This window comes from Mobula birostris, chromosome 1 (genome assembly GCF_030028105.1).
Source record: "Mobula birostris isolate sMobBir1 chromosome 1, sMobBir1.hap1, whole genome shotgun sequence".
Lineage (NCBI taxonomy): Eukaryota > Metazoa > Chordata > Chondrichthyes > Myliobatiformes > Myliobatidae > Mobula > Mobula birostris.
The window spans coordinates 181,345,183-181,370,154 of record NC_092370.1 but is presented as its reverse complement, the minus strand read 5'-3'; the positions used below and the strand labels follow the sequence as shown (position 1 = coordinate 181,370,154).

At 40.2% G+C, this 24,972-nt stretch overlaps 1 protein-coding gene across 1 annotated transcript in view; it reads right to left on the bottom strand.

Annotated features, from left to right (window-relative positions):
* The window catches only part of LOC140210042 (uncharacterized), a 68,684-nt gene that overhangs the window by 17,450 nt on the left and 26,262 nt on the right, over window positions 1–24,972 (bottom strand). Inside the window, exons 6-7 of the mRNA XM_072278845.1 lie at window positions 23,817–23,987; window positions 22,465–22,542 (exon numbers count right to left, since the gene is read on the bottom strand). Of these exons, the coding sequence (XP_072134946.1) occupies window positions 22,465–22,542; window positions 23,817–23,987 (249 nt within the window). The remainder of the gene's footprint in view (window positions 1–22,464; window positions 22,543–23,816; window positions 23,988–24,972) is intronic.

Sequence of the window (24,972 nt, the reverse complement as noted above, 5' to 3'; positions counted from 1 at the left end):
ATGCCTTCTGAAAATCTAAGTAAATGACAGCCACTGCCCCTCCTATGTCCACATTGCTTGTTACTTCCTCGAAGAACTCTAACAGATTTGTCAGGCAAGATTTCCCTTGACAGAAACCATGCTGACTTTGACTCATTTTATCATTAGTCTCAAAGTACACCAAAACCTCTTCCTTAATAATAGACTCCAACAATTTCCCAAACACTCAGGTTAGGCTAACTGGCCTATAATTTCCTTTCTTTTGTCTTTCTCCCTTCTTAAAGGGTAGAGCAACGTTTGCAATTTTCCAGTCCACTGAGGCCATGCAGAATCACGTGATTCTTGAAAGATCACGACCGTGCTTCTGCTGTTTGAAGGTCAGTGAGCAACCTGCAGTGCTCGGGTGATTACGCGTTGATATTTGAGCTGATTTGTCTGGAGTGCAGAAATATTTTTCTTTTGCATTCAGAGAATGGGAGATGCCTAGAACCAGCTACCAGATGTAAGGGAGAAAATAGATATGGAAGTGGTGTTGAGGCTTTCAGCTGAGTACATGCGTATGTATGGAACGGAAGGATATGAATCATGTGCAAGCAGAAGAGATTTAGTTTTAATTTGGCACCGTGAATGGTATAGACATCATAGACCAAAGGACCTGGGCTGTACTTTCCTATGTTATATGATGGCAAACCTAATACATGATCACCGTCTTTAGATGGTAAACCTGAGGATAACTGAAAGGGAGGTGGGATTATGGCGTAAAAATCTCACACTTAGCACTGCTACTAACTTCACCAACCCAGTTTGTGCACACAGACCCCCTATTCAACCACAACCCTTATACTACCCATGCTGCACAATACACAGTGACTCTCTTCCATCTTTGTTGCAGGACACAGTGGTAACAGCAGCAAAGGTGATCAGATAGACTTGCTGATCCAAAGTGCAATTGAATGCACTGTACTGATCATCACTCTGACTCCTGGTTGTCAAACTCAGGCCAGTGGCCATACTGAAATTACTTAATGTGATAGCATACTCACATTGAGATCTCCTTCTCATGTCCCTAATCCCACCCAAACCAAAAGTGGTGCTGAAGTAGACGATCAGGCTCTGCAGAAAAGGTAAAGAAAGCCAAGTAGCTTACTTCTGTTTTTACTGTTCTTACTTTCAGATGCTGTATAGTGCACTATAGATATCCTATTGCGGATCCAACAATACATGTAATATTCATAAAAATGGGCACTAATGGTCCAGTTTTGAACCACAATGTATCCATAGCAACAGAACCAGATTTTTTTTAATTAGGAAAATATGCTTAGATAAGCACAAGTATAATTATTTGCATTTCTAAAAATAATTATTTGAGATAATGCTTCAGCAATCTACCTGAACAGAAAACCAGCACTGACAATGAGTTCATGTTTTGAAAGGTCCATTTCAATCAAAATCGATCAATGAATTCTACAATGGCCGCTGATCTGCAACTTCTCGGCATCCAAGCTCCAAACATAAAACTTGGGGGATAAAAGGGGAATATAATCATATTTTACATCGAGCTCAGAACAGTAAAATACATTACAGGCCCTTCAACCCATGATGTTGTGCTGACATTTTAACCTACTCTAAGATCAATCTAACCATTCCCACCATGTAGCATTTCATTTTTCTTTCATTCATGTGCCTATCTAAAAGACTCTTAACGGCCTCTGATGTAACTGCCACCATACCACCTCTGGCAGCATGTTATATGCAACCAGCATTCTCTAAAAAGCTACCTCTGACATCCCCCATTTACTTACCTCCAAACTTAAAATTATGCCCCCTTATATTAGCCATTTCTGTTCCTGATAAAATGTCTCCAGCTGCCCACTCTGTCTTCTACCAGGTCACTCCTCATCCTCTTTCTCTTGAAAGGAAAAGCTTTTGTTTGCTCAAACTATCCTCACAGGTCATGCTCTCTATTCCAGGCAGCATCCCAGTAAATCTCCTCTGCACCCTTTCTAAAGCTTCCACATCCTTCCTTTAATAAAGTGACCAGAACTGAACACAATACTCCAAGTGTCGTCTAACTAGGGTTTGATAGAGCGCAACATTACCTTGCAGCTCTTGAACTCAATCCCCCGATTAATGAAGGCCAACATACCATATGCCTTCTTAGTCAGTTTACTAACCTATATGACAACTTTGAAGGATCTACCATTTGCACTCTCCGCAACACCACCAAACTTCCCTTCCACTTCCTCATGCAAGTCATTATATAAAAACCACAAAGAGTAGAGGCTGCAGAACAGATTCCTGTGGAACACCACTGGTCACTGAAATCCAGTACCACCCTTTACCTTCTGTGGACAAGCCAATTCCGAATCTATGCAGCCAAGTTGCCTTGGAACTCACGCCTCTTGATTCTCAGAATGAGTTTACCATGGGGGACTTTGTCAATCGCCCTTTTCACCACATATCTAGATACACCACATTCATCACCCTACCTTCATCAATTTGTTTTTAAATTCCTCAAATAATTCAATTAGGCATGTGAGACATGACTTGCCCCTCACAAAGTCATTCCGACTAATAATTAAAAACTATGCTTCTCCAAGTGCTCAAATCTCATCATTAAGAATTGTCTCCAATAGTTTGTCCACCACTAACATAAGTCTCTTTTGTCCATAATTACCAGGATTATCCTAACTATCTTGAACAAGGAAAAAGCATTTGCTACCATCTAATCTTCTAGTACTACCTACGTGGCCAGTGAAGATGTAAAGATCATTTCCAAAGGTGCAGCAATCATCCCTCACCTCCCATAGCAACCTCGGGTATATTCATTGAGTCCTAGGAATTTATCTATCCTAAAGTTTTTCAAAAGTTCCAGCACACTTTCTTAACCTTGAAATGTTCTCACATATCAGTCTGTTTTATGCTATACTCACATTCAAGGTCCCTCTCGCTGGTGAATTCTTAAAGTATTCCTTAAGGATCTCCCTTACATCCTCTGATTCCAGGCACATTTCCTAATTTATTCCTGATCAGTCCCACCCTCACTTTAGTCATCCTGCTGTTCTTCATGTACGTGCAGATCACCTTCGGCTTCCCTTACCCTACTTGCCAAGGACGTCTCATGTTCCCGTACAGCTGAGTGGACTTAAGCTCGTTTCTGATTGCCTTTAACTCTTCTCCGGCTATGTCTGATCTTTGCTTCCCAAACCTTTAAGTACGCTTCTTTCTTCCCCTTGATAAGATGTTGCATATCTCTTGTCAACATGCTTCCTCATCCTACCATCCTATCCCTGCCTCAATGGGCAAACCAATGCAAGTACACCCAAATTCCTGCTGAATAGCATCATAATTCAACTGCCCCCCCCCCATTAAATACTTCCCTATACCATCTACTCCCTTCCCTGCCCAAGGCTTGGTATAGGTCAAGGATTTGTGGTCACTGCCTCCGAAGTGATTGCCAAACGAAAGATCTGTCACCACTACAGGTTCTCTGTCTAGTACCAGATGCAGTATAGCCTCTTCTCTATTCAACCTGTCTACATATTGTGTTAGGAATCAACTAACAAATTCTGCACCATTTAAACCTTTTGCACTGAGAAGGTCCCAATCACTATCAGGGAACTTCAAATCACCCAACACAACAACCCTGTCATTTTCCAAAATCTGACTCCTGATCTGTTTCTCAGTGTCTCTGTTGCTATTGGATGGGGGGGGGGGGGGGGCAGTCTATAGAATATTCCCAATAGAGTGATTACTCCCTTCCCACTTCTGACTTCCACCCACTCTAATTCAGTAGATGATCCTTCCGCAACATTCTCCCTGTTCCGCAGTTATGATGCTATCTTTGATTAGCAATGTCATTTCCCCACCTTTTTTACCTCCCTTCTTATCCACTTGTGAAACATCTAAATCCCAGAACATTTAGCAGCCATTCCTGCCCTTGTGACAGCCAAGTCCCTAACAGTCACAACATCATACCTCCATGTATTGATCCATTGTTTAATTTCATCCTTGTTCCTGATATTTCTTGCATGAAATAGACACATTTCAAGTCATCCAATTGGCTGCATTTAGACCACAAGACCATAAGACATAGGACAGAATTAGACCATTCAACACATCAAGTCTGCTCCGTCATTCCATCATGGCTGATCCCAGATCCTACTCAACCCCATACACCTGCATTCTTGCCATATCCTTTGATGCCCTGACCGATCAGGAAACCATCAACTTCCACCTTAAATGTACCCATATACTTGACCTCCACCGCTGTCTGTGGCAGAGCATTCCACTGATTTACTACTGTATGGCTAAAAATATTCCTTATACTTGTTCTAAAAAGTTTCCCCTCAATTTTGAGACTATGCTTTCTAGTTCTGGATATCCGCACCAGAGGAAACATCCTCTCCACATCCACCCTATCTAGTCCTTTCAACATTCGGTATGTTTCAATGAGATCCCACCGCATTCTCCTAAATTCCAGTGAGTATAAGCCCCATCCACTGTCTATCCTTCCTCACAGTCTCTTGAGGTACTGTATTTACCTTTATACTAAGCTCCTCATCCTGCCCACAAGGACATTGCCACTGTGCACCCCCACTCACCCCCCACCCAAGTTCAGGTTTAACCTGTCCTTTTCTTACTGATCACACCTTCCCCCAGAAGAGATCCCAATGATTCACAGATGTGAATCCCTGCCTCCTGCACCAACTCTTCAGCCATACATTCATCCTATTCTTACTCTCATTGGCATATGACACAGACAGCAACCTAGAGACTACCCTTGTGATCCTGCTTTTCAGCTTCCTATCTAGCACCCTATATTCCCTCTTCAGAAGCTCATTCCTTTTCCTACTTATGTTGCTGGTGCCAATATGTACCATGCGTCAGTCGTGCATGCAGCCTGTTACAGCCTCTCGGACTAGTTTTCTTACTTTTTTCTTCTTACTTTTTTTAACTTATGTTATTTTTTATATTTTTTTCCCCATGGTAACACGGTGAAGCCGCACCCTCTCTAACATGCTGGTGGAGAAAGTTTTATTTGGATTTTTAGCGCTGGAAATAGTTACATTCGGACACATCTCATTAGCGGGGCAGCAGTATGGTCGCATTGTTTATTCCAGGGACCTAATTGCGCTTATGCCGGCCGGGTTAGCGAACAGAGCGGTGGACACCCTGGCTGAAATCTAGAGGAAAGCACACAGAGGATGCAGAGGGGGATCAAAAAGGCGAGGAAAGAGGTCGAGACAACAGAGACTTATAACTCCTCTTCTCCATAAACCTGTCTTCTCACTGTCATTATGGGCAATGTGAGACCGCTGGGGAATAAAATGGACGAGGTGACGGTGCTAGCCAGAAGTCAGAGAACATTTCGGGAGAGCAGTGTTATGTGTTTTACTGAACCGCAGCTGCATGAGGACATACCCGACCAAAACGTTTCCATGGAGGGCTTCCAGACCGTTCAGGCTGACCGTAAGTGCACTGAGAGCGGTAAGCATAAAGGAGGGGGGCTTGCTGTTCTGGTTAACAACAGATGGTGCAGGCTTGGACATATTACAATCGAGGAACATGTTTGTAGCCCAGATATTGAACTTTTTGCTGTTGGACTCCGGCTATATTCCACTGAGATACAACACTGGGCATCATGGGAGGTTGTTCCTGCCTGTGGCCACCGAAATTTGCAGCTCCTTCCGTGGAGGGTCAGACACCCTGAGCCAATAGGCTGGTCCTGGATTTCCATCTGGCATGGTTTGCATATTGTTGTTTGATTGTTTGTGGTTTTTGTATTGCTATATTTATACTCTATTCTTGGTTGGTGCAGCTGTAACAAAACCCAATTTCCCTCGGGATCAATAAAGTATGTCTATGTCTATGTCTATATGCCTATGACTTCTGGTAGCTCACCCCACCCCCACAAGCCTCTACTCACCAAAGCCTCAATTCCCCACTCTACTCCAACAATGGCCACTCTGTTTTTATTGGCCTCTTCTGAGTGCCTAAAAAACCAAACAATCTCATCAAGCTCCACAGAAAGTCCTGGCAGGCAGTGTTTGCTTTTTATAATCAGAAAAAAAATAACGCTGCAAAACATAGTGCTCTGACTTCTTGCTTCTTAGATCATGTCTAGATTCTGTTTCCAATGCTGGATGTCTTAATTAGACTAATGCTTGCAAAACCATGTTAAGAACAGACACCAGATGCTTGTCTTGCATTTGCAGGCATTAGCCGAAAAAGACAGCAATAATCGGGTCACTGCATCATCAATTTACCACATTTAATTTTCCATCTGTTTAACTAACTTTCAGCACAAATCATTTTTCTGTTACTTAAAAGGATTTTAAGTGGAAACAGCCAAGTCAAATATTGCTTTTTCCTTTTAATTGGTATGAGCCTGCGATGCGACGGCAAGTTTATCATTGCATCTGTGCATATGACAAAAACTCGACTTCGAGTGTGTTTGCTTGCCTATTTCTTTACAGATAGGAGCAACTATCCAAGAAGACAACATTTCCATAATAAAAAAAACTACATATAAAAACCATCAGAGCTATCCATGAAGGAAACCATTTACTATTTGTTGGCCTCTCTTCTAAAGTTCTCTCTACATGGTTTTTTCTGCATCTTGGTGGTTTTCATCTTCTGTTTTCTTACTCTCTTCATTCCTATTTGGTTCTATGACCAACACTTCTTTCAGAATTATCTTAAGTACTTGAAAACATCTACATCATCTGTAAAGCTCCTCACTTAACTTGCTGAAGAGTATCAGGGTGTTGCACCATTACGAGTTATAATTTGAAAGAAGCAAACCAATTGAAAGAGAAGATAAGGAAAAAACAAGTAACAGTACATGATATGATATCTCAGATTATGGAAGGGGTATGTGGGGGAGGGGTAGAGATTCAGGCAATTTCATGGAAAACTGTCTGTTCCCCCACACAATTACTAAGTAGTACAGGATATCTCGGCACGTGTGCTAATGATAATGTCCCAATCTCACCAAGAGCAGTTTAATGATCTCTGCCAACTCTACACTAAGGACTGGAAACTTCACGAGGCTGAGTATGAGGGGCCTAATTCCTCGAGGATTTACATTGCAGTAATGAGAGTTTGATCATAGATTTAACTGAACAAATCATGACCTATAGATTGTTTGACTATGCCTTGGCTTTTCCCTTGACAATGAAGATAACATGACAAAAAAGTTAAACTAGGATTTCAAGTCTCATGCATCTGTATGCAACAAAGGGACTCAGTTCTACAAGCTTCCTTGATGAAGATTTTAGAAATTTAAAAAAATCCTCTCACTCATAAATAAATCACTGGTGATTTGACACACAGAGTTATGGATCTTGAAAATAAGATTGCAATGGTTTTGAAGAATTTAGCTGATCTTGTTCACTTTGAGGGTGACAGAGATAAGAATAGGTGTATATCTAAACTCTAGTACAGCTGTTTCTAAAACCTGACATCATCCTCAGCTGATTTAAATGAAAGCCAAAGGAGTATTGTAAGAAAGGCAAGTGAGCTTAGGGCATGGATCAGCATGTGGAATTACTACATTGCAGCCAGACTGGCAGCTCAGTGTTCTGGGGTTTCGTGGTTTTAGAATCAACAGAGAACTGGAGAACTCATCTGGTGAGGCTTTATGGGTGGACCTGAGAATTTTTTTAAGAAATGACCACATCAACAGGGCTCTATTATAGATCACCCAACACTCTGTCAAAATTTGAGAAACGTATTTGTAGAGAGATCGCAGACTGCTGCAAGAAACACAAGGTTGTTAGAGTAGGTGATTTTTAACTTTTCTCATATTAACTGGGACTCCCATTCTTTAAAAGGACTAGATGGCATAGAGTTTATCAAATATGATCAGGAAAGTTTCCTTATCAGTACATAGAAGTCCTAACGAGACAATGTGCAATACTTCATCTGCTATTAGGGAATAAAACAGGGTGGGTGACAGAAGTTTGTGGAATATGGAAAAGAATAGGTCTGGAGTGCGGATTGAGATACAATTGAGATCTGGGGGAGGAGAAGATGGCAGCGTGACGCAGCGCGCGCGGCCGCTCCAAAATGATATCGGTATTTGTTAAGTAGGTACCGTGCACAATCCTGATTTGATGGAGGCAGATGTGAGAAGCACAGAAGAACATCTGGAGAAAGTTCTGAAATGCCCGCTTCGCTGCCGCTGCTACTGTGCGATCAAGAATCTCCGGAGGGTAGGCCCCAACTCCTTGGCTTTGCCTGTTGCCGGGGTCGGGGTCGAAGCGCTCGGCAGAGATGGTGCTCGGTGCTGGAGGGCAGGTCTGAAGCTCGAAGTTTTCGGATGGACTCAAGAATCGGCTGTGGTCGGGTGCTTCCAGGGTGCTGCATCGGCAAGTTTGTGGCGCTGGAGGTTCATGGCAGGAGAGTTTCTCCCTTCTACCGTCTGTGTGAGATGATGGGACTTTCCAGAGACTTTAAGACTTTTTTTTTTTTTTTTTTTTACTGTGCCCATGGTCTGTTCTTTATCAAATTACGGTATTGCTTTGCACTGTTGTAACTATATGTTATAATTATGTGGTTTTTGGCAGTTTTTTAGTCTTGGTCTGTCTTGTGTTTCTGTGATATCATACTTAATCATTCTGTGTATCATTTCTTAATGCATGCATTACTAAATGACAATAAAAGAGGACTGCGTGTCCTCATAATCTAATCTCATCTAATCTAAAAATTAGAGAAAGGCTGATTTTGATGGTATCAGAAAGGATCTGGCAAGAGTGGATTAGATATGCTGTTTTCTGGCAAAGGTGGTAAGTGGGAGGCCTTCAAAAGTGAAATTTTGGGAGTACCAATCTTGAATATGCCCGTCAGAATAAAAGGTAAAGATAGAAAATTTTGGGAATCTTGGTTTTCAAGAGATATTGAAGTCCTGGTTAAGATAAAAAAAAGGAGCTGCATAGCAGGTATAAGCATGTAGGAACAAATGAAGCACTTGTGGAGTATAAGAAAATTGCAAGGAAACCCATATGGAACCATTCAGGAAGGCTAAAAGAAAGCATGAGGTTACCCTAGCAAAGTAATCCTAAGGGATTCTACAGATATGGTAAGAGCAAAATGATCGCAAGGGACAAAATTAGTCCTCTTGAAGATCAGAATGGTAATATATTCATTGAGCCGAAAGAGATGGGGGCGATCTTAAACGGATTTTTTTTTGCATCTATACTTACTCAGGAAACAGACACAGTCTATGGAAGTGAGATCATTGATGCTATACAGATTACAGAGGAGGAGGTGTTTGCTGTCTTGAGGCAAATTAGGATGGATAAATCCCCAGGGACTGACAAGGTGTTCCCTCGGACCCTGTGGCACCTCTCTGACTGGAAACCCGTGACCAATGGAGTGCCATAGGGATCGGTGAGGGTTCCGTTGGTACTTGTCATTAATATCAATGATCTGGATGATAATGTGGTTAAATGGATCTGCAGATTTCCAGATGGCACCAAGATTGGAGTGCAGTCGACAGCGAGGAGTACAGTAGAAAAAAGGAATCTGGAAATACAGGTTCATAATTCATTAAAAGTGGTAGTACAGGTAGATAGGGCCATAAAGAAAGCATTTGTAAATCAAATTACTGAATACAGGAGATGGGATGTTATGTTGAAGTTGTACAAGATGTTGCAGAATTGTGTGCAATTATGGTCACCTACCTACAGGAAGATGTAAACAAGGTTAAAAGAGTACAGAGAAAATTTACAAGGATGTTGTCAGGAATGGAGGACACGAGTTATAAGATTGAATAAGTTAGGACTTTATTCCATGGAACATAAAAGATTGAGGGAGAATTTAATAGAAATGTACAAAATTATGAGGCGTAAACGCAAGCAGGCATTTTCCCTCGGAGGTTGGGTGGGACTACAACTAGATGTCATGGGTTAATGGTGAATAAGGGTAACACGAAGGGAAACTTCTTCACTCAGAGTTGTGACTGTGAAGTGAGCTGCCAGTACATCTGGTACATGCAAACTTGATTTCAACATTTAAGAGAAGTTTGGATAGGTACATAGTCTGCGAGCAGGTGCATACAACTAGGTAGTTTAAATGGGTTGGCACAAATTAGATGAGTCAAAGACCTTGTTTCTGTGCCGCACTTTTCTATGACTATGACTTGAAATGTGTTCAGGAAACTTTCCTTAATCATTATACAAGTTCCATTGAGAGTGAGTGTGGTATTAGATCTATTAGGGAATGAGACAGGGCAAATGACAGAAGTTTGTGTAAGAGAACACTTTGCATCTAATGATAACACAATTAGTTTTAATTATGGAGGTAGGACTGGTCCTCGGGTTAAATTCCAAATTGGCAAAGGCCAGTTTAGATGGTATCAGAAAGAATTATCAACAAACCTGTACATTGAGACAAGTTGTTTTCAGGCAAAGTTGTGCTTAGTGAGAGGCCTTCAAAATGAAATTCCAAGAGTACAGAGTTTGTATGTTCTTGTCAGAATAGAAGGCAAAGATAAAAGGTTTAGGGAACCTTAGTTTGAGAGATATTGAGGCCCTGGTTAAGAAAAAGCAGATGCACAGCTGGTATAGGCATGTAGGAACAAATGAATTACTTGAGTATAAGAAATGCAAGACAAAACCTTAAGGAGGAAATCAGGAAGGCTAAAGGTTGCTCTAGCAGACACCGTGAAGGAGAATCCAAAGGGCTTCTACAGATATATTAAGAGCAAAAGGCTAGCAGGGGAAAAATTGGTCCTGTGGAAGATTAGAGTGGCAATCTACAGGTGGATCCTAAGGAGGTGGGGGGTTATCTACAATGGATTTTTTTGCATCACTATTTACTCGGGAGATGGGCATAGCATCTATAGAAATGGGGCATAGCAGCTGTGAGATCATAGCCCCTATACAGATTACAGAGGGGGTGGTGTTTGATGTCTTGAGGCAAATTAGCTTGGCAATGTGCTTCAAGTCACCTGCTCTTGTGGTCCCCACCTTGGAGGTACAGACTAACCTTACCCCTATACTGAGTCAAGACTACCTCTACAATAGCAATAGTGGATATTTTTTTTCACCCATCTACAAATACTAGACACCTGACATTATATATACAGCATTTTATCACTGTCACCAATTTTAGCCACTGTAGTATTTAGGGGAATTGTTACCAACTTGTTCTTAAACAAATATTTGACTGTTAAAACGGATGTGATAAAAGTAATGTGCCTTCAAAAACCTTTACATATAAATTACCTCCAAGGCAAACGCAGAAAGGGGGAACAAATAAATCACAAAATCTAGGTTCCTAATGGAGCCAATTTACTTTGAATGGAGTTGGCAAGTTCTGATCTTCTTATAGGGTCTTTGTCAAGCTGACAAAGAATTATGCTCCTTTCATGAGTGACTTTGCAAACTCCATTTAGACTACTTCATTGCTTTTACTCTTGCTATTATTTTTATTCCCAGTGCAAGAAAATGGAAACTTTAGACATGGAAAAACAGAACAAATAACTAAATTGATAAGGCACTTTAAGGAATCTAAGTACTGTATTAGAAAAAAAAAAGTACTATGGAATCGAGTGAACTTGAAAAAGACCCAATGATTTGCATCCTAAGGTTTTAAGAAGCCTTTGGAGATACTGATTTCTCTGATTTCTATTTCCAACATTCTATAAATTGTGGATGGTTCCTGTGGATGGAGCAAAGCAGTTGACACCGCACTACTAAGGAGAAAATGAGAAGCTATCAACATGCTAGCCTAACATTGGCCATCATGGAAACACCTGGAATCTATTATGAAGCTGGAGGTAAAATACCTTGAAAAAAAATTATAGGGTCAATCAGAGTCAACGTGAAATCATGAAATGAAAACCACATCTAGTGATGTGGAGTATTTGTAATTTCAGAAAGCTTTCAACAATGTGTTTTGAAAATGGGAGGATGTTCAGCAAGGTTAGAACACACGGAATTATGGATAAATAAAATGAAAAATATTTTAAATTAGCTATCAGGTGGAAAATGAAGTGGGAATAAATGATGATCCTACTTATGTTCATAAAACCTTGTTATCTCTTGCAAATCAAATTTATGACTATTTGAAACTATTTATTTAAAACTAATTTATGACCATATCTGTTAATTTGAAAGGAACTATGTAAAAGCTAAGAGCTTTCTTTATTTATTCTAAAAAAAATACTAAAATTCACAATGAAAATAGTAGAGTAAATTTAATTCATTGGTCAACCATTATTTCTATAAGCAAGTGGCCTGCAAGGCTACATAACATTGTGCTGTTCATAAGTTTTTGTTCATACAAGGACACTGACTTTCAGAATTTAAGTATCAGTCATTCATGCAGGAAAAATCTTTAGAATCAGTAGCCAGAATTGCACCTAATTTTAAAATGCCAGAGATGAAGGCAGAGGGGTGTGCAATGACAATGAAGGATTAAATTTCAGGAGCAGAATTCAATATCCGAGTGTTTATATTGCAGATTTGGTGCATACAACAGAGAAAAAAGCTCCAGCATTTCATAAATATGATAACTTGGACTCTAAAGGCTTAAGTTACAACAAACCTTTATGCTGTCACACTTCTTATTCGTCATTTTGTTTCTACAGGTTATATGGATATAAAATTATATTTTAAGGGATTTTTCAGAACACCTGAACTCATTGGTTGATAGTCTTTACCTGTTTTGAGTAACCAGAAGACTGCTCCACTGGTTCATGGTGCCACCGAGTGCTGGGGCAGGGGGCAGTGTGCAGTGTGGTGGAGGACAGAATGCATGAAGGGTGGTGACTTGCCCTGGGTTTTCGTTGTTGTACATTTTATGAGATGCTCTGCAAATTAGTAGCCACACAGTCCTAAGTTTAAAGCAAGTACAGCAGGGGGCTAAGCACACAGCCTTGTGGTGCACCTATGCTGACTGAGGTTGGGTAGGAGATGTTGTTGCCAATCCAAACTGACTGTGGTCTCCAAGTGAGGAAATCCAGGATCCAATAGCACAAGGAGGTATTGAGGCCAAGGTCGAACTTATTGATTAGTTTTTGAGAGGATGATAGTATTGAATGCTGAGCCGTAGTTTATAAAGAGCATCCTGATATATGCATCAATGGTAAACTGACAGTTTTGCCTTATGTGCCAACTTTTCTGCAGTACATCAACTACCTGCACATTCATGCAAGGCCTTTCGCTTCAGGAAATACTCTTTAAAAAAAAGAAAAAGCAAACACTGGCACAGAATATAAAATACAGGACATTAGGGAGCAGTTTATAAGAGAAGGGTTGAGATCGTAGTGGGCAGAAGAGTAGTCAGACAGTGCGGAAATAGGCCCTTGGCTTACCAAGTCCACCATCGAGAACCCACCTATGCTAATGATAGGAAACTGGAACAAAAGATAAACTAGAAGAACTCAGTGGGTTGAGCATCTGTGGAGGTAAAAGGATGGTAGACTTCTCAGGTTCAGACCTGCGTGGAGAGCAAGATAGCCTGGACACAGAAATTAGAAGGAGGTGTGAGACAGAAGCTGGTAGGTGATAGATGAATCAGATTAACAGGGGATGATGGGCAGATGGAATAGAGCTGGGGGAGGGGATGGAAAGGTGACAATCTACCCATTTTTATTTCTCCTTTCACTCACCTTTACTATTACCTTCCTCACTGGTTCCATCTGCCAATCATTCCCGTAACTGGTTCCACTAATCACCTACTAATCTGTCTCTACTCTTCTTTCTCCAGTTAGCTATATCTACCCATCATTCCCCCCACCCCATTCTCACAGCAGCCCCTCACCTCACTCTTCTCACTAACTTACAACAGCTATTTTACATTTAAGCAACCAGTACTAATGCAGATCCTCGACCAGCTAAGTTCTTCCAGTGGTTTACCCATATCTACTGACCTACTTAACCAGCACTTGACCTTTATCTTCCATGCCTTGGTGATTCAAGCATTCATTCAGAAATTTTTTAATATTATGGGAGTATGTGCTTCCACCACCTAATCACAGAATGCGTTCCAGGTTCCAAACACCAAGGGATTCTTCCTCAGATCACCTCTGGGGAATAGGGAAGTCTTAAAATATTGTTCCACAGAGAAGAATTGAAGTCCCGAATGATCTGCTACCAATGGATTGTTTATGATTGTAAAAGCATTTGGAGCTCTGGAACCTGTAACGAGGTCCATTGAAAATACCGTCCAAGAGCTTGTGCTGTTTTATTCACACAAGATGGATGAAGTCATTCAACCAGCGCAAATGAAAAAAAAAACTGCTCAATTATAAATTTTTACAACAGTGGTGAGGTTCATCAACAACAACGAGACAGCCTACAGAGAGGAAGTAGAAGAGCTCCAGGCTTGGCGCCAGGCAAATAACCTCTTCCTCAATGTCAACAAGTCAAAGGAAATGATTATCGACCTCAGGAGAACTTGCACCAGTCACACCCCTCTCTACATCGGCAGCACAGTAGTGTAAACTGTGAGCAGTTCCTAATTTCTGGGATTTACATCTTGCACAACCTCTCATGGTCCCAGAACACATCATACACAATCAGGAAAGCTTACCAATAAAGGACCTCCCCCCCCCCCCACCCTGCGCAGGAACTGTTTGTCCCACTTCCATCACAAAGGCTATGTAGCATCCTTGGCAAGAACAGCAGACACCACAAAACAATTACTTTCCCCAAGTAATAAGGCTGATCAACACCCATTAACCACCCCGCCACTCCCCCCCACCACCACTACTTTATCATTTTGTATCAGTCACCTTATTTATCTCCTGTACCTAGCTTCACTTTATGTAGATACAATCTATGTATATAAGTTATTTTATGTATTTATATTTATTGTGTTTTTATTATTGTGTTATTCATCTTATTTTTTTTTATTGAGCTGCATCAGATCTAGAGTAACAATTATATCATCCCCCTTTACACTTGTGTACTGGAAGTGACAGTAAACAATCTTGAAAAATAAGTTCCCTCTCAAAACTGTCTGTGATGTGCAAAAAGCACAATTAATTTCCACTGCGGTATTTTATGTGGTCGTCAATTCCAGCACAAAACTTTTCTTTACCAGCCAAAACTGATCCTCGCTCTCTTATGTTATCTGAAACCTTGACGCCCTCTAACAGGAGGCTCAAAGCTCTTGAGAGACACGTTCTTCCATATTGAGTGGAAAGTTTAAAAAAAATTAGTGCCCTATGCCAGCTCACAGAGTTGGCCATATTATTCATATTTCCAACACCAAACTCCCTAAATAGAAACTATATTCAGTGTTTACAGAGGAATAGGTTACCATGTAGCTAGAGGAAAACAATATCCCCACCAACTCATGGGAATCTGCGGATCTGGACTCTCAAAGTGGCGAAGGAGAATACAGGATACACTTCGGAATCATCGTAGGTCTAATGATCAGGAGTACACAGAGGCATGAACTATCCACCAAATTATTCTATTAATCACTTCCTGTGGAGTGAGTCTGTAATTCCCACACTGACCTTATCAATTGTCTTAGAACCCACAAAAACAAGAATGAGGCTTCTTAGGAACAAAGAATACTAAATGGTTTATTTGTGGATAAATTCATTTGAGTTTTATTTATTGCATTTAAGTAATTTCCATAATTCTGAGACCTCTACTTATTAAGGTGCTCGCTGCTTTGAAATGCGCCCACTTTCATCACCTTAATACACTTTGCAAATAGATAAATATACATTTTAATGCAAAGTAGAATATAAACAATTATCTTCCACTCTTCTGATTGACTGCACAAAATCATTTCCAATCTTATGGAAGTTAGGGCAAAAATAACCTCATTTTAAACATAATTTTCACCCATGGAGGAAATTCTATCCTGAAGTAAAGATATTCCAGTGTGAAGAGAGTTGTCAGAAGCAGCATTGCAGCAGTGGAATTGTCTTCATGTGGATGAAATGTGAAATTGGAAACACTCTTCTGAGCTAATTAAACCACTGATGCTTATACAACTTGGCTTTCAGCCTGAACTGGCATTTGGAAAGAGCGATGCAGAAAATTACAAGAGCAGGAACAAAGAAACTTATTCCATGTTTGCAAATAATACAAAGAATCCGGCATCTAGGTACTAGACCTCGATACATCAAAGATACACCAAAGGTGACTGCGCAGGTTTAAGAGATGCCAATACTGGAGATGCAGTGCCCATATTGTGATGGATCAAAGTACAATTGCACAACACAATGCCAATGAGGAGATTACAAAGCAGAGTTGCATCAAAGGCTGGAGTATTGAGTACTGCAGAAATATTAGTGAAGTCGTGCAGCAACGGTTGTCCCAGCCAAAGAGAATGGCAGTGGTGTAAACAAGTTTGTATTTGAACAAAGCAGCTTTAAAATATCTGCAAAAGATCAATGTCCCTCAGTGGATTTAATAGCAAGGCTTATGAAATTCCACTTTAAAAAGTGCTGAAATTTACTCATTTTAGGAAAATAACAGCAAAAGCTACTTTAAAGGCTCAAATATTGATACATTGAAGCCTTCTAAATAATGCCTTCAAAAGATACACAGATTCAAGTTGATAAAATCTAATTAGATTCTGAAACAGCCGTATGCAGCTGCGGAAATAGAAGCCCAATACAATAACAAATTTGCTTCCAGCATATGCACATAACAACCATTTTTTAACATAAAAGGTAAGACTTACTTTCAGCTTGACTTCCCTAATTTTGACTATTGCATGTAATAGTTTTGTGACAAAAAAAAATCTCATGAATATATTTAACTTTGCTAATACAAACCACAAGTAGTTTCATGCTGTTCTTTTACAGGGTGTGGACTACACAAGCCTGAATTCATTGCCGTACACAATCACAGAAAGAGATTATGAGCCAACTTCTTGAGTTGTACCATTTTAGTGGTGCAAGTTGTGCCACACTGGAAGGCAGGAAAGGAATTCCAGGATTCCAAACCAGCTATATTGGAAGGTAGAAGGATCCGAGGTGGTTTTGGACTTGCAAAGAAAACTTGCGAATGGTGGAGCAAACGTGTTCCTGCTGCTCTTGTCCCAGGTTTGAAAAGAGCAAACTTGGGAGATGCTGGCCTTGATGTGAAAGTGAAAGACAAGTCACAGATGATGCACACAGGGTGAAGGGAGTAAAATTTATTTTGGTGATTAAGGTGCCAATTAAGCAGGTAACTTTATCTTAGTTGGAGTCAAACTTCTTGAGTATTATTGAAGCTGCATACAAAAATATTCCATCAGACTATCTTAAATTGACGGTGGAAAACTCCTGTATGGTCAATACATGCAATACTGGTCAATGATGATATGAGGATGCTTATAATGAGGTATTCATCAATACCAATGCAGTTGAACACAAGACCGTAAAACATAGGAGCAGAATTAGGCCATTCAGCCCATCGAGTCTGCTCTGCCATTTCATCATGGTAGATAGCAGATACCACTCAATCCCATATAACTTTTGATTTTTGGGTTTAGGTCATTTACATTTAGCATATGGCTTTGGCTACCAATCTTCTGCTCCTTGAAAATGTATTGTAGACTTAATTTGGAACAATGCATTCCTAAAAGCTGTGAAGCCCAGTCTAGACAATACTGGTATCTGTGGTATGGATGTGAATCAGGAGATGTGAAGTTTATATGTAGTTTCAAAAGAAAGCATTGTCTATACTTTGTAAATATGTGCTAAATCCTTTGTGTTTAGCACATAAAATAACGAGCCACACGTTGGGCCAGCAGACATTTCCACTGCAAGCGTCTCCATATGATGCGTGCTGTACCTTGTTTTGTCAAATAAAGAAGCTGCTTGTATCTACCAGTAATTTTCTCCAACGATTTCATTCATGCAACGACACACCTGCCTTCTCACCATAGCCTTTGATGACTTGACCAGTCAGAAAATGATCAACTTCCACCTTAAATATACCCACAGACTTGGCCTCCATCTCAGTCAATGGCAGAGTATTCCACAGATTCACTATTCTGACTAACAAAAATTCCTCCTTACCCCTGTTCTAAAAGGTCACGCCTCAATTTTGAGCTTATGCCCTCTAGTTCTGAATACCCCCAACCATAGGGAACATCCTTTCCACATCCACCCTATTTAGTCCTTTCAACATTTGGTAGGTTGGTGCTAAATATGATTGAAAGACTTGGTCATTGCTTGGCCCATTGTATGTTATAGGTATTTCTCACCACTTATCATGCCATACCTGAAAATAAAGGCTTGTTACACAGAGAAACAGTAGCTTTCATTATGCAAAGAGTTGTAAATGGAACTGAACTCTGATGGTCAGCAAGCATCCCATTTCTGCCTTTATGATGGACAATTATCATTACCGAAGCAGCTATATTTGGACGGAAGTAGAACTCTGCCCCAGCGTGTTTCTCTAGCAAAGTCCTGGGGGTTGAGACAGCTGCTCTCCAACAACAGACCTTCATCTGTGCAAGGAGTGACTGTCTGACACACCTCCCACAAGTCACTCCACTCAATCAAATGAGACAGTGATGTTGATGACAATCATTTTAACTTTACAGCTGCAATTCACTTCTTATCCATATTTTGGGGCAAAGCAGTAATGGCAACTGGAGTCCCTGCAGAGTTTGAACATGAGTCAACAGCACACTAGAGTCAAGGCACTGCATATGTACTTCAGGTGCTAGGACTTGTATCGAAGCCTTCCCCCACCCCAAAACTTCCACCAGTTTAGAGAGTGGAGCACGTGGACAGGTCATGCAAGCAAATAGTGTTCATGGTGGGGTTTTGGGAGATGGAAAAAGGCAGTGGCAATACAGGATTAATAGGGAAAGGATGGTTGTGGAAAATGTGCATGAGAAAACACTGAGAAGGGCAAATTTGGTCATGGTCAGAAAAGGTAATCAACTTTGAAGATGAAGAAGGTGGGGAGTGCTTTACAGGGAAATCGGTTGTGGAGCTGATTACGCAGGAATTTCAGGGTAAGGATCAGAGAAACTTGAGGACATCAGCAGCAATGATAGATGATGGAAGCCATCACTAAGAATACACACTTAAACCATATTCCAAGATGATAGATGCCTTGGATATCATTGCAGCTGCCTATGCAAAGTTTTTCTCCATTAAAATTATATTAAAGGAGGCCACAAGCTTTCAGTAACATGCTTTCTTGTTATGGACAACATCAGACCAAATGAGAATAAGTTTGAGTAAGTGGCATTAATGCAAATATTATGTCATTCAGTGTCATCTCACTTCTCCATTAGACTCCATGCACACACACACACACACACACACAGGATCTGAGACAAAGGACCTGAAGAATAGAGTCCCTGACGATATTTTGCTGTTAGATTGCTGCTCAATACATACAAAAAATTCTTCTTTCTGATACAAGTCTGCCGCATTATTTTGCGAGATGAAAGTCAATAAATTGGATGTCATCAGAACAATAACTGCTATAAAATAAAGACAAAATATTTCTGTATATAATTGCAAACTCATAAGTGGACACTGAGTCTGTAATACCTAATTAATCTATGCATGTTGCTTCTGATCCAAAAAGTACACCAATTTTACGCTGACTATTCATTTGCACTACAAAGACTAGGGATGCAGGGGAGAGAAAATTTCTTGAATGGCTGGCATTATTTAGAATTAGTCTGATTCTTTAAGAGTGGGTCAATCAACACCTTCTTCCACTCCACTTTCAGATTTCAGAACAGGCAATGAACCCATGAACACTTTCTCAGTAGTTTTTCCACACTTTCTGCACTACTTACTTAACATTGATGCAGCTATAAAGAAGATATGACAGCAGCTATATTTCATTAGGAGTTTGAGGAGATGCGGTGTGTCACCAAAAACACTCAAATTTCTACAGATGTACCATGGACATCATTCTAACTGACTGCATCATCACCTGATATGAGGGTGGGGCAACTGTACAGGATCACAGTAAGCTGCACAGAGTTGTAAATGTAGTCAGCTCCATCATGGGCACTGGCCTCACTAGTATCCAGGACATTTCGAGGAGCAATGCCTCAAAAAGTCGGCATCCATCATTAAGGACCCCCATCACCCAGGACATGCCCTCTTCTCATGGCTACCATCAGGCAGGAGTTACAGGAGCCTGAAGGCACACTCAGTGATTCAGGAACAGCTTCTTCCCCTCTACCATACATATACACAGTATACTTATTTCATTTATATTTTGTATTACTATGTATTGCAATGTACTGATGCCACATAACAACAGATTTCTCGACATATGTGGGTGATGGTAAACCTGACTGAATGACAATGCATTACAATTAATGATACAAAAAAAACAACAACAAGGAGTGTCGGGCTTTGGAAGCAGAGATTACAAATGATGAAATAATAAGAACAATAAGATTCCTGAAAAATGGCAAGAGTCCAGGTTCGGATGGAATAGGTAATGAAGTTTATAAGAAGTTTAGTGACTTATTAGCATCGTATATAGTAAGGTTGTATAGAAAGTCGTTTGAAACTGGCAGGTTACCCCAAACCCTGAACGAGGCCATTATCATGCTTATTCCGAAGAAGGACAAAGACTCAGAGGAGGTAGGATCTTGTAGGCCGATTTCACTGCTAACTTTGGATCAGAAAATTCTGGCTAAAACGCTGGCGAGGAGACTCAGTCAGCAGATAAATAAATTGGTACACTCAAATCAAACAGGGTTTATCCCCAAAAGGATTTCTTTCCATAACATCAGGCGCCTTCTTAATATAATGCATTCCCCAAGACATCCTAAGGAAGACCTTATAATATTAAGTTTAGGTGCTGAGAAAGCATTCGACCAAGTGGAATGACAATACCTCTACGAGGTTTTGAAAAAATTTGGAATGGGAGACAAATTTATAACTTGGATTAAGCTACTGTACAGTAACCCTAGTGCTAAAATACTAACTAATCAGACCCTCTCGGAACCACTCAGTTTGCACAGGGGCACAAGACAGAGCTGTGCATTAAGTCCCTTATTGTTTGTGTTGGCCCTGGAACCACTGGTGGAGACTATACGTTCTCACCCCGAAATTTATGGGTACAATACAGAATACACTATCAACAAAATATCCCTTTATGCATATGATGTTTTGTTGTTTGTAACGAAACCATACATTACTATTCAAGTTTTGCTGGAAATAATCAATTTATTTGGCACTTTCTCAGGGTGTAAGATTAATTGGGGGAAAAGTGAATTACTCCCGGTCCAAGTAGAAGAACAGGAGGGGCTTAAGCAATTTCCATTCAAAATAACCCTTGAGAAGTTTACTTACCTTGGAATCGCAATAACCAAAAAGTATAGTTCTCTATTTGAAGCAAATTTTACCCCTCTCATTGAAAAGATTAAAAATAAAATAGAAGTTTGGAAGACACTCCTAATTTCTTTAGTGGGTAGAGTAAATGCAGTCAAGATGATCTTACTTCCCCAACTGCTCTATCTATTTCAGAACCTGCCCCTTTATCTTACCAAAACCTTTTTTAAAGGATTAGATTTGATAATTCTACCTTTTACATGGAATTCTAAAGCCCATAGAATTGGGAAAGAACATCTCTGCAAGAATAAGACTAGTGGGGGGCTGGCACTACCCAACTTTATTTTTTATTACTGGGCTGCTAACATTAGCCATACAGCATACTGGAAAGATGATACAGTTGTACTTCCCAGATGGCTGGTGATGGAATGTGAGGATTGCCTACCATATTCCATAGGGGCAATCATTATGTCCCCTATTCCGTTAAATAAAACCTATTATAGAGGCAATCCCATTATCCATAGCACCATACAGATGTCGAGACAAATGGGGAAGCATTTGAAACTCAGAACATTATCTTTTCTTGTACCTATATCAGCGAACCCCTCTTTTATCCCCTCATGTATAGATGGGGCTTTTGATGCATGGCAAGAATTAGGGATACACAGCGTTGGAGACTTACACATGCAAGGGATTTTGGCGTCATTTCGGCAGCTCCAGGACAAATTCGGATTGCAAAAGAGTCATTTTTTCAAGTATCTCCAGCTAAGACACTATATAAGATCACATCTTTCTGGTTTTGAGACGGCAGAACCTGATAAGTTAGATAATTATTTAAGATTATGTTTAGGGACAGAACACATCATCGCCTATCTGTATGATGCCATACAAAACAAGTGTCATACAACAATGAATAATATTAAAAAAAGAGTGGGAAAAGGAGTTGGGTACAGAGATAGAGGAGGTTATATGGAATGAGGCTTTGGAGTATGTTAACTCCTGTTCCATCAATGCCAGGCATTGTTTAATACAATTTAAAAACCTACATAGACTACATTACTCAAAAGTAAGGATTCATAAAATATTCCCAGAGGTGTCCCCAATGTGTAAGAAATGTGGAGGTAAATTTGTTACATTTTAAAGTTAAAGTCTGTCCCGAGCCTTGTGGCCCATCAGGCCGGTGCTTATGGTTTCTGTGCATGAAGCGACTGAGAGTAACACTTGAAACAAAAAAACCCCACACATACTTCTTTCTTTTCCTGACTATTAGATTCCTCAATGAGCAAACACTGCAGTCGGTCTTGTAGGCTTGAAGATGTCTTTTCCTACAATCAAGAGAAACAAAATAAAGCGAAATCAGTAACAAGAAACTAAGGCACCATTACATAACATTGCACTTGTAATTTTTGCCATTGTGAATCACTTTTCCCATCCTCTGAATGTGGAAGGAGCCACACCCTATTGCAAGCTTATACCCATCTCCTTTCAAATTTGCATTACTCTGGGCTCATGTATTAAGTCAAATGTGTTGAAAATTGACTCCTCATAATTACTTCAAGAACTCACCACTTTAGCAGACATCAGACAGCAACTATAATTTTAAGTTTCCCATCCCAGACAATTTTACTTATGCCCATTTTTCCATCCATATCTTTCATGTCTCAATACACTTCAAAGGTTTGTGAATAATTATGCAAATATCACCACGAACCAGCAAATTTAAGCACTCCTTCTACATCACCAATCTGGCAAGATTAGTTTTCTTTTGTACTTAAGATTCACACACCAGTACACAAAAATGAGGCCATCAACAATCTCAAAGATAATTTCTATAGTTTATTTTTGTTGCCAATTGAAAAATGACCATCCACTGATAATATTTCTCATACACTGTATTCACAAAGACCAGAAAAAAGGAGGAGTAGTCCAACAGGCCCTTCAAACTTGCTCCACCAGTTAATTTGACCATGTCTGATCTATGTTTCCCTCAGCTCAAGTTCAGTGTTATTTCTCCAAAACCCTCTATTCCCTGGGTCTAGCAAAATATTTATCCATCTCTACCTTAAGTACTTCCATTGATACAGCTATCAGCCACTGAGGCAGAGAATTCCTCAGATTCACCAACTTCTGCAAGACAACATTACTAGCTAGCTTTATTTTAAATGAGCAGCCCTTTCATTTGCAAAAATGTTCCTTATTCGAGATGCTGACAATAGTGAAAGCATCATATCTATCCTATCAACCTCACCAGTTATTCTTATAAACTTAAGGGAATACTGGTAGAAACTATTGAATCTCTCTTGGTAGGACAACCCTCTCATCCCAGAAATTAGTGTGGTGTATCTCCATTAAACGGCCTCCAATGTCTTTTTTTTAAATATAGCTAAGGTGACCAAAACTGTGTGCAGTATTGCAAATGAGGTCACAACAACACCCTGTACAGCTCCAACAAAGCCTTCCTGTTATAAAACTTCATCTCCTTTGCAATAAAGGTCACAATACTCTTGGCCTTTTTAACAAGATGTTGGAGCTGCCTGAGAGCTCTTTGTGATTCTTTCACCCAGATCCCTCTGTACGATAAATAATCTGAACACCTTACCTTACAATTTTCCAAAATATTTTGCCTCAAGTCATATGGTGACTGCCGAACTTTTTCACAAATGGCCTGATAGAGACCAATCAGTTGTCTTCTTTTCTCTTTGACAGGAGAGGATCTAAGGCAGGATTTCCCTATGGCATTCTGATTTGGACATCTGTTGCACTCCTCTGACTACAAGTAAAATAAAGAAATAAAGAAATAAAGAAAAGCTGCACTCAACTTCAACGTTCTTTTAGATGGCAGACAAAATACATTGTGTAAATTAGACTGACAGAATCATAGAGGAACAGAACACGACAGCACAGAAACAGGCACTTTGGCGCAGCCTAACAGTTCTTGTTCTCAAACTGCCTGATGGTAGAAGGTTAAAGAGATTGCGGAACAGACGGGAGGGATCACTGACAACGCTGAGGGCTCTGTGAATGCACTTCTGGTATAGTTCATGCTGAAAGCATCTAAACTGCCAATGCCTGTAAACAGACCATAGCCCCTCCTATCCAAATCTCCCTTAAATGTTGAAATTGAACCACCACTTCCACTGCCAGCTCATTCCACAATCTCACCACCCTCTGAGTGAGGTTTCCCTTCTTGTTCCCCTTAAGCATTTCACCTTTCACACTTAACCCATGACCTTTATTCCTAGTCTCACCCATCCTTGGTAGAAAAAGCCTGCTTGCATTTACCCTATCTTTCCCCTCAATTTTGTATGCTTCTACAAAATCTTTTGCTTATTCTCATTGCTCTAGGAATAAAGTCCTGTTATTTAACCTTTTTTCTATCACCAAGATCAAGTACTTGCAAATTTGCTCTGCACTCCTTCAATCTTATTCTACCCTTCCTGTAGGTAAATGACCAAAACTGCACACAATACTCCAAATTTGGCCTCACCAACATCTCAACTTCAACATACATCCCAACTCCTGTACTCAATACTTTGATTTATGAAGGCCAATGTGCCAAAAGCTTTCGTTATATCCCTGTGACACCACTTTCAAGGAATTATGGATCTGTATTCCCAGATCCCTCTGTTCTACCACACTCCTCTGTGCCCTAACGCTCACCGTGCAAGTCCTACCCTGGTTTGTCCTCCCAAAAGGCAACACTTCACACTTGTCAGCATTAAATGCCACTGTTATTTTTCAGACCATTGTTCCTG